General features: G+C 37.0%; 1 protein-coding gene across 1 annotated transcript; it reads right to left on the bottom strand.

The window, feature by feature from the left end:
* Window positions 1–29: 29 nt before the first annotated feature.
* On the bottom strand, window positions 30–9,552 carry LOC128245526 (synaptotagmin-B-like). Its single transcript, XM_052963719.1, has 6 exons — window positions 9,153–9,552; window positions 7,427–7,568; window positions 6,692–6,876; window positions 4,182–4,703; window positions 3,727–3,844; window positions 30–3,095 (listed from the first exon to the last, which is right to left on the bottom strand). The coding sequence occupies exons 1-6, from the start codon at window positions 9,219–9,221 to the stop codon at window positions 2,788–2,790; spliced, it is 1,344 nt and encodes a 447-aa protein (XP_052819679.1). The 5' UTR covers window positions 9,222–9,552; the 3' UTR covers window positions 30–2,787.
* Between the last annotated feature and the right edge of the window lie 1,574 nt (window positions 9,553–11,126).

Genomic DNA, 11,126 nt, shown 5'->3' on the forward strand with positions numbered 1-11,126 from the left:
AAGTAATATATATAAAAACATAATTGGACCACCATCTGTACATGTTTATTTCATTCTATAACATTCTAACAAGTAACTAATCCGCAACCTCAAAATCACATAAGAAAAGAACCTTGAACTTGTACATTTTGCCATGGTAAGCTGTACATCTGTACTAAGCTAACATTTAACAGAACATGTGCTTAATTACGTAAAGAATTTACAGACAGTCTACTATTTCCAGAAAACAAATTAATACCAATTATTACATGATTTAATGAGGTTTTGCACAGAGTGTTAGAAAAAGTTCCACTGAATAATTATACTTTCTCTAACAAGCGATGCTAGTAACATGTAAGCTTAGTATTTTCACATTGAATTTCTGTGTGGTAATTGAAGGTCATGACCAAGATCCTTTCAAGGCTTGTGAATAGTATGGATATTTAATGGCCATTCTGAAATGCTTTTATAAGAGTTAATGAGTTATAGGTATCAGTAAAACATGTATGCACCCCATGACAGCTGTAAAGTGGTTTAATGGATGATAAAAACTAAGAATATTAGCACTGCAAGTTATACAGATACACAGATGGCTGCTTAAAGGTCAATTGAAGTGGTAACCTACATGTATATGTTTATCAGTGTGTGTATACCACGTGATAAATTACGTCATAAATGCTACGTCGGAAGGCAATATTTTGCTTCGAATGAAGACTTAAAACAAAGATAACTTCACTATATCTTCAACATTTAGATAAAACGGTGGCTGAGCTCTTTAGGTGGCATAGGCTGCCCTTTGTTTTATTTAAAATGGAGTAGTAAAAGAAAAGTTATCTTTGATTTAAGTCTTCATTTTATGCAAAATGTTGCCTTCCGACGTAGCATATATGACGTAATTTATCACGTGGTATACACACACTGTTTATGGTAAAATGGCAATAATTATGGTTAATTTCTTGCAGCTTCCAGGCAAAATAGTTCAGTTGTTTTTAGTAATCTGACCATGACTGTAGTCAATCTTGTGATCTAGACCTTTGATCTGATGTTGACCTACAAATGAGAGGGTTTTACCTTCTGAAACTATACGGCACGACCAACCTCCCCACCAAACGTATGGGCTTTTGGGTTTAAGCGGTCTCTTAAGAATGTTGAACAAGCTTTTGTGTCCAACGTCGCTGTGACATTGAAATCCATGCTCAAAATCAATCGGGGTCATCTGCAGGTCATGACCAAACTCCCTACCAAGGTCGAAGACCTTAATTAGCACCAAGAAAAACGAGTTATCAATCGAAAAAGCTATTTGTGTTCAAGGTCACCGCGACCGTGACCTTTTCCTTCAAAATAGATAGGGGTCATTGATGGTCATGACCAACCTCCATTTGAATTGAGGACAGTATGCCCAAGCATATAATCTAGTTATCATTCGGACAGCCATTTTGTGTTAAATGTCATAATGACCTTTGATCTTCAGACCTCAAAATCAACAGGGTCATATTCTGGTCATGACCAACCTCCATTTAAATTGAGGACAGTATGCCCAAGTATATATTCTAGTTATCACTCGGACAGCCATTTGTGTTAAAAGTCATAGTGACCTTTGACCTTCTGACCTCAAAATCAATAGGGTCATATGCTGGTCACGGTCAATCTATCCACCAAGTTGGAGGACCTAAAGCAAAGGAGTTCTCGCTTTATCAATCACAAAAGGTTTGTTCTATCGTCCGACATGTGGAAAGCAACGGGAGCATACTTATGTAAAACAAAAACCATTACATGAAATCCAAATGCTGCAATGATTGAATAATCATCGCTTGTGCAAATAAACATACAATTGTGACCATTCAAATATAGTGTCAATGATTGTTACAAAGATATGTCCGTTTACCTCTTACTTAATGCACAGTTACGTGAAGTTTGGACAGATGGGCAATCTGGTGTCCTATATGACATCTTGGTGCTCATATTGGAAACACTTCAAATAAAAAAAAAACTTCTTTATTGAATTGCAACCAAAAAAGTATGTTTAGGAAAGAATGATAAAAAGGATGCGATAAATATGCATGGGAACTAAAATCTTCTCTTGAATAACTAAATTAATGCATGAATACATCCTTCATTACACCATTTGCAGTCTTCATTTTACTTTTCTCTCCCTAGCCATACTTAAAATACAGAAAGGCTCTTTCTTTTCAAATAACATCATTATTATAAAATCCGACATTTTGGTATACAATTTTTGCGTGGGTTACCACTCAAAACTCATTATTTTTAACAATACAGACAAGTATTATGCGATACGAAACAATGATTAAAGTTTCATATTTTCTCCATATATTGTATGCGCTGCAGTATTTTTCTTGTATTGTAAACGACTATAATTATGTTTGAGAATATTTCTTGCGTTATAAAAAATAAAATGAAAAAAGCTATCCCTTGGTAACAATATAAACATAAGTTGTACATCTCTGATTGACAAGTTTCCGACATGTAGTTTTTTAAGCCGAAATAACCCTGTATATTGTCTTAAAATTATATTTAGGTGTCAAATTAAGTTTTAGACAACAACAGTTGTATTCCAAGTGAATGTTCTCTTACATGTGCGAGAAATTCGCCCGAGTTGCAGAAGTTGCAGTTGTATCATATAGTTTATGATACGCTGGGTGCCGAGAATGATAACGGTAGTACACATCGATTTCACCATTACAACTGTACATATTCCTTAAGACCGTCATAAATGTATTCTCGAAAGTCCCTGTGGCTATGTCACTTTTCACCCAAATAGTTCGTTTCATTTAAAGGCATACGTTATTAACTACTGATGTCAAATGTCTTCACTATTTTCTTTCTCGGGTTCTGAATCATGCTGCCCCAAAAGTCGCGCGCTTCCGGTCCAAAATTCGTACCCAGATATATTCGCCCAATGAGTTTCGTCCCCTTCTTTTCACCATTGTAGTGGCAGATTACGAGCGAGAAGTAAACCTTCTCAATCTCCGTCTGCGGGACGTCAAAAGAGAAACTTTCGTTGAACACTGGGTTGGTGTCGTTTTTACGGACCGTGGTTTTCACTCTTTTCAGTTGTTTTCCTTCATACATCAGATAGATCTTAACACAGGCGTCTGCAAGATATGGACATTAAATAGTAGGCATATTCGAAGGCGTGCCTCACATGAGTTGGTATTGATTTTTTGTGTAGAAAAGAACACTTTCATACAGAAACTCATTCGGAACTCTTCGGCCATTTTTATCGAAAACAACCTCGGATGTATGCCGGTATATCAGTTGAAGTAGTTCGTATTTTTTTAATTATATCATCAATTAAATGTAGTGCTCTAGAGTTGTATTTATTTATCTAAGTTTTAATTGATTGCCAGTGAAGTTTATCATTGCAAATATAATTAAAATTTCCAAGTGTTAAGTCATAAAGTTTAACTGCTAAATACAATTACTACGCGCTCTACTTGCAGCGGACTTAAATGTACCACTTTTTGGATATGTAAACCGTCCAAATACATCCGAGGTTGTTTTCGATAAAAATGGCCGAGGAGCTCCGAATGACAGAAGCTAAAATGCCTTTAACGTATACAGCGAAATGAAATGATGAACTGTAAAATAATAGCCCTGCTTTGGTCTGCATAATAACAGCAGCTTATCAATTACGTAAAATGGATATACTTAGAACGTTTTAAGACTCGTCAAACCAATGAAAACACGTAATCTACGATATAAATATGTATAACACTCGCATACCCGTTGTTCCGCTGTTTTTGTCAATGATCCGCAGGTCCTTCATTGACTCCACTGTCAGGTACAGCTTCTCAGACGTGGGCAGGTAACTTGTACCCAGAGTTAGTGTTCCTAGATTCTCCTGAAATAAACACAAAACGAATAGTTAAGATATAATATAAATGAAACGAGTACATATACTCGTATGCAATGTACATTTTAAATTGAAGTCATAATTATGTTCGTCAAATGATTTCGATTGTCTTCTTGTTTATATTACTTGTACCAAGAGTTAGCGCCCATTCGGTTCTTACAAGTAAGCACCAAATGAAATTCATTTATTATCTAATTCAGGTAACTTATGTTCTACCTAATTATAGTGTTTATATACCTTATAAGATAACTACAGCCATGTTTTAGCGGTATGGCTAACAATAAACAATTATTTATTATCCAATAAGTATGAATGGAAAATATACCTTATTTGGTTCCGAAAAATCCTCGGAGTATTCTCTCTCTTGTATGTTCAACAAATTCGCCTTCTTAAGATTCACTGAAATCTCGCCAAGTGTGACGTGACGCGAGAATTTATCCATATCACACAGAAGAATGTTTATTGTCATTGACTTCAAGGATTCCAAATCCATTGGAATCTCAAATGTTTCCTTGTAAGCTAACACATCACTGGGGCGTTTCATGCGGGTCTTCAACTCTTTTTCCAAGTTTGTGATATTCTTTTCCGTCTTCCCACCGTCCCGGAAAGTAAAGAACTGTTTGGGTGACCTATATAAGCACACCCTGACATATGGGCTGATCAACTGCTGGTTTTCAGTCAGAACAACGTCTTTGACTTCGTTTATCTTTATGACGAGCTTTTCCTCTGTCTGTACGTAGCTGAGGGCAAAGTGGATCTCCCCCTTCTCCAGCACGGGAGGCGTACCAGGGGGATGGACGTCACCGTTCTGACTGCCGTTAGGGAGAAACCCGATCCTTTTCTTGTTCTGTAAAGGTAGAAATAATCGAACTGAATACAAGAGTTGTTATGAAATCTAAAGCAAAACAAATTTGTTAAATAATTGTGCATAGGATATCACCCAATAGTTTGTTTTACACAATACACACCATTGACGTGAAAAGGACCAAGGCCCTTGTTTTGTATTGTATTGTATTGTATAGTTTTGTATTGTATTGTATTGTATAGTTTTGTATTGTATTTTATTATTTTGTATTGTATGATATTGTTTTGTATTGTATTGTATTGTATAGTTTTGTATTGTATTGTATAGTTTTGTATTGTATTGTATTATTTTGTATTGTATGATATTGTATTGTATTGTATTGTATTGTATTGTATGGTATTGTATTGTATTGTATTGTATTGTATTGTATTGTATTGTATTGTATTGTATTGTATTGTATTGTATAGCTTTGTATTGTATTGTATAGTTTTGTATGGTATTGTATAGTTTTGTATTGTATTTTATTATTTTGTATTGTATTGTATGATATTGTATTGTATTGTATTGTATTGTGTTGTATTGCATTGTACTGTAGTGTGTCGTATCGTATCGTATCGTATCGTATCGTATTGTGGGTTTGTTTTATTTTTTAATATTTCAATTATTATTCAAAGAAGATTAATAATATAACTACACGGGCGTTTCCTTAAAATTAAAATGAACTTCTGAAATGAACTTCTTCTTCTTCTTTCTTCTTCTGAAAATTACATTGGGACAGTAGTGGTAATTCCATAGAGTTCACTATCAAAAAACAAGCATTGTTAAGAAAGAGGTTTCTGGTAAGCCACTGGCTTCCTACTCAATTATCAACGTATATAAATGGAAATCTGAAAAAACGTCGGACATGTTCAAAATCAATACTGATTTAAACAACACTATCTTGATTGTTTTGGTTTCTTGCAATATGCCAATCTGACAATGCCTTTAATGTCTTGTATGCGATAATCATGTGGCATGACGGTGGTATCGCTATAGTGAAAAGATCAATGCACCAGTCAATTGTTACCACGCCACCCCCCCCCCCAGGTCTGTTGGTATACCGGGGATAGCCGAGGAAATGGGCCGTATTTTTACCTTCCAGGTGGCCCCGCATTACCGGGTGAATGCGGTGGTTTTGTTTTCACAAAAATACATCGGGGATTGGGCCTAACCTAGGGTCCTTGGGGTGCGGGGGCATTTGGCGGGGATTTTACCATATGTTCTTCGCCGCAGGGCAGGGATTTTCCCCGGGGTTGGCTGGACCGAAAGTCAAAGTCCCCGCTATTCTCCGGACTTGGGGGGTGGGGGAGGGGCGTGGTTCCAAATGACTGGAGCATAATGACAAAGATATTTCCAGTTGTTTTATTTTTATAAATATGAAACTTCTTAGTTTGAAGATTAAACTTCATAAGATACATACGCTGAAATTCTATTTTTCAGGAGATGGCAGTAACGTGTATATGTACATTTAATTACCGGCCTCTGATCAATATGCAGCTGTCGCCATCAGCTATATATCTGTATACCTACATGAGAAAACACGATATCACGATATCTTTTCTTTTCTGTTGCTGTCGTAGATGTTCGATAATACAATAATACATGAGTCATTTGGGACTGTCAGTGTTAGCTCTGATTTTGTTGTTTTTGTTTTTGTTGTTGCAAATGTTGTTATTGTTGTTTGTGGTAGTGGTGGTGGTGGGAAGGGTGGTGGGAAGGGGTTGTTGTTGTATGTGGTGGTGGTAGTGATGGTGGAGTTGTTGGTGGTGGTAGTGTTTGTGGGATGATGTTGTTGGTGTTACTGCTGATGGTGAAGTTGGGGTTGTTGTTGTTGGAGGTGGTGGTGGTAGGTTAGGGTGGTGGTGGTGGTGGTGGTGGTGTTGGTCGTGGTGGTTGTGGTGACTTCGTGCATTCTGACGTGTTGACATAAAAAACGCTTGTTAGAAGATGAACACCTGACTAGTACTATTGTTTCAATAATATGTTCGAACCCTGTCCAGGGAAATGACGTCCTGTCCACTGCTGGCATCAGACGACCAATCCGTGGTCTGCTCCCTGATGACGTCAAGCGGCATCCACCTGATTGGTCCGCTATCTTTGATGTCGCCTGAACCATACATAAAGTCAGAATCCGTGGAGCCATAACTCCCTTTGCTGGCGTTGGACCTTTGCGATGCTGAAAGGAGAAGGCATATATACACATAATACAAACAAATCCATTTGAGCAAAACGTTATGTGATTCCCAATTACCATTCGTAAAGTCATAAAGGGATCCACAGTTCTGGCTGTACCGTGCATGAGTTTAGTACTTAAAGGACGAAATAAACTTCATAAACATCTGTGTAAACTATTTTTTTTTAAAGTTTCCAGATAGGCGAACATGACAGGGTCCCTACACACCAAATACCTAGTAAGAACTAATTTGATTTATTTGGAAGTTGAATTTGAACAATTCTGTCAATGGTTATAAAAATGCCCAGAACGTAGATATTGTTCTAATTAACCTGTTAATATCAATACACATAATTGTTTTAGAACGAACTATCAGTATCTAAAAGATGACAAATTTGTTGCTTTGAGAATACGGACTAAACTCTTTTTGAGTATATTTAAAAGTGAACGAATAAACACTGCCCTCATGTGTACAGATAAGCGCTATGACAGACTTCAGTACGTTGAATACCGAGTTCCAAAACGATCGGGATAATTCGTAAAAATCATCTACCTGACTTGTCGCTATCCCTTTGAAACTGACGCTTTTTCTCGTCCTCCACGCAGCAGGGGCAGAAGCACTCCGGACACAGAATACACAACATACACAGCAGCAGCAACAGCAGCAGGGCGGCAGCACCACACACTATGTATATCTGGGGGTAGTTTAATAGAAGTAAATTATTTTATAAAACAGTAGGTCTGATATTTATTATGATTTTCGGCTCACTTTAGTAAGATGTTTATGTCTTTTGTTGACAAAGGTGGAATTCATGTCAACCTATTGAATTGAAGGAAGCCAGATGTTTTAAATACTTATTCATTGGCATTTTGAACAAAGCAATGAACACATTAATAAAGTATATGTGCACTATAGAAAAAGAAAGGAACAATGCACATGTATTAACTAACTATCAATCTTTAACCTATGGTGGTTAAATTCTGCCATTTCGTGTTACTGCTTTTTCGCGCTTGGCGCATTTCCGCCACTTGACGCATTTTTGGTCCGTCACTTCCTCTATTTGACGCATTTTCCCTCCGCCTTTTGGTACATTTTCATGGATGGGCAATATCAATTATTCTAATAGGACGCACACAATTTAACCTAACGTATATAATGTCGACAAAAAGAAAAGGGTAACAATCACAGTCCAATCCCTGTCATTTGTCCGACTCACCCACACCACCCTAAAACAAAACAGCTCCGCCAACTTTACCATTGGTTATGAATTTGTTGGGTTAATCAAAAACACGATAAGAAATATATTGAAAACAAACAAAGTTTGTATGTTTGTAAACCATAATATGATGACAGACGGGGTTTGGGGTTGCCTGCCCCCCCCCTCCCCCAACATTTTAACATTTCCTAGACCGAAATGGTGCATTTTAGGCGCCCAATATCCGCCAGCAATGCACTTTTGTGTTTTTGCTTAACCTTTTCTTTACTGACAAAGCTAATACACACTGATTTGAATGAAATATCTAAGAAAATATTATGCAAATATCAGCGGCTTTGGCATACTAAAAACTATCTTATAATGCGCGTTGCATTGGTTGGGTAGCCATGTAACACCCACGAGAGGGCCAGCTTAGGCTATCATCCTTTCCGGGGATACTCCAGTGTGTGTATACCACGTGATAAATTACGTCATATATACTACGTCGGAAGGCAACATTTTGCTTAAAATGAAGACTTTAATCAAATATAACTTTTCTTTAACTACATCATTTTAAATAAAACAGAGGGCAGTCTATGCCGCTTAAAGAGCCCCGTCTTCGTTTTATAACCGAATTTTGATAAGGACTTAAGTGATTAGTTTCATCAAACACTTCGACAACCCTGTTTCCAAAATAATGTTTTGACAGTGCTCCATCAGACGGCTGTTTTATGAAAAGGTTTGTCGAAGTGTTTTAAGAAACTATACTCTCAATCAAACTCTAGTAAAAGACCGAATGCCGGGCTCCGTAAGCGGAGTAGACTGCACTATGTTTCATTTTAAAATGGTGATGAAATTCATTTTAAAATGGTGATGAAATAGTGAAGTTATATTTGTTTAAAGTCTTCTTTCAAATCAAAATATTGCCTTCCGACGTAGCATTTATGACGCAATTTAACACGTAGTATACACACACTGAATTCAGAGCCGTGGTGATGTGTTATACTCAGTGAATGCTTCATAGCATAAATTCTAGCCGTATTTACATTTTCAAATACTATTATAAACTTATTAGAATCATACCTTGTCCCAAAACGTGATAACAATGTACTCCACGTTGGGCGCTAACGTTGGGTTGCCCACCGCCGCCATTCCAGAAACCACTCAAACACGTATTTGTTTACCCTGTTTCCATGGTAACAAAGCTTAAAAGTTGTTGTGCTAATTTCAAAGTTAAACAAATATAACAGTTTTCAAAACATTTGAGTTCATTTGCCCCCATTCGAACATGTCCGACTTTTACAATCCACGTTTAAGCCGTCATAATAAACGCTTTAAAAACAAAGATGAGATACGTCAGAGTGACGTTACCAAGATCGTGTATCCTTTAACTAACTTTCAAACTTGTCATATTTTTTTATATTAAATTGAAACGAAGTTCCCGGGCGGACATATCAGTGAAAACTGAACGGTTTTACCTTGTAAAGGCTGACGGTTATCGCTTGATAAGGAAATAGCATTAAGCCGCCGGGGAGTGCAACAGCTGCTGAGTTGGGAATATATCGCGGTATGAAGAGTAATTATGTGTTAACGTACTAACTTTATGTCAAGATTTACACCAGTTTGGACCGCAGCCATTATAATCTATGAGGTCATTTCGTGTCATCGTGGTTTCATGTTGTTATTCAAGTAGTCATCAACCGGGAACCAAACGGGACCAAGAGTACTTTCTTAAAAGTTGTGCTCTCACAGATTGACCATTTTGACAATATATTATTTTTTTTTGTCTCGGAACGAGCCAATCTGTGCGTAAATGTCTGAAAACCGATGATATAAGACTGCTGACAAAAGATCAGATGGCGCATTTTATATTTACGTTCATACTGTGTTATGGCTGAAAGCGTTACTAACGCATTAAGAATAGGGATTTTTTTCGTCAAAAACAACTTGTGCAATCTTATCTTTATTCAGTATTCTTTTATTACCGGTGTTCAGATATTCACGCACAAATGGTTTATTCCAAGACAAAAAAAAATGTTTTTTTTTTGTCAAAACGGCCATTCTGTGAGAGTGCAGCTTTAATTGATGGTAAATTCTAAAAATGTTTTGAAAGGATTCTGTTTTAATATTGATGTTTTTGGGTGTATTGTAACAAACGGTGACTGGACCGTCTCTTTGAACGAATTCGACACCAAGGTACTAACTAAATCAATGTCAACATCTCTTTTTTGAGATGCAGGTCAGTCCCAAGAAAACGACACATCTGGTGACGATCTCTTGTCGTTACTATTATATTATTCTGTAGCGTATCAAAGGGAGTTATTTATTATGTACTATACAAAAGTATACGCATAGTTTTATACGCACCCTGATAATATTATATTGCCTTAAAATTACTTTGATTGACGTAGCCGGTATTGAAGCAGTTTCCATTCATATTGTAAGATCTCAAAGGGTTTGGAGATATATAGTGTATGTCTCTCCAAAGAGTGCTTCTTAAAGTATTGAACGAAGAAATAAAACCTGTCTTCAATGTCCCCGCTCTTTTGACAAAAATGCTGTTACTGCTCGATTTACTCGAAGTAGAATGTAGCTATAATTTTATTGACCCAAGGGAGGTAAGTCAATCATTCTCTTTGGCTGTTTTGCACTTATAGTTATTTCCCCTAGATCGCTCGTATTTTTGTTAGTCGCGTTGTCAACCATCTGTGACTGAGGCGTTTGCATTTTGAACCAATCCCGTGAACCTGGATAAGTATTTATGTTTATATTATATTATAGGTTGTCTTTATTGTCAGGACGGGAACGTTCAAGACTCTTTCTTCGTCTCCGCTCAGTGTACAATGTACTCTGCTGGAGAAGTTATATGTTTTCAGGACTATCTTCAAACATGTACAGAACTTAATTTGCAAAATAATTGATTATATGATTGTGTGCAATTTAAAGGGAACTGACTGCCTCTTTCAACCTCCTGGCACTGACAAGCGGGCATCCCCTTCCTCCTCCCTCCCTCCTACCCTCTCATTCTCCCCGCAAGGAATAATTTATTCAAATATT

The sequence above is a fragment of the Mya arenaria genome, chromosome 9 (assembly GCF_026914265.1).
Source record: "Mya arenaria isolate MELC-2E11 chromosome 9, ASM2691426v1".
Taxonomy (NCBI): domain Eukaryota; kingdom Metazoa; phylum Mollusca; class Bivalvia; order Myida; family Myidae; genus Mya; species Mya arenaria.

Excerpts from the sequence above, each read along its gene's own strand:
- LOC128245526 (XM_052963719.1), bottom strand. The coding sequence starts at position 9,221 with ATGGCGGCGGTGGGCAACCCAACGTTAGCGCCCAACGTGGAGTACATT. Across the intron at positions 7,569-9,152 it reads TTATCACGTTTTGGGACAAG|ATATACATAGTGTGTGGTGC; the intron begins GTATGATTCTAA and ends AACTACCCCCAG. Across the intron at positions 6,877-7,426 it reads AAGGGATAGCGACAAGTCAG|CATCGCAAAGGTCCAACGCC; the intron begins GTAGATGATTTT and ends TTCTCCTTTCAG.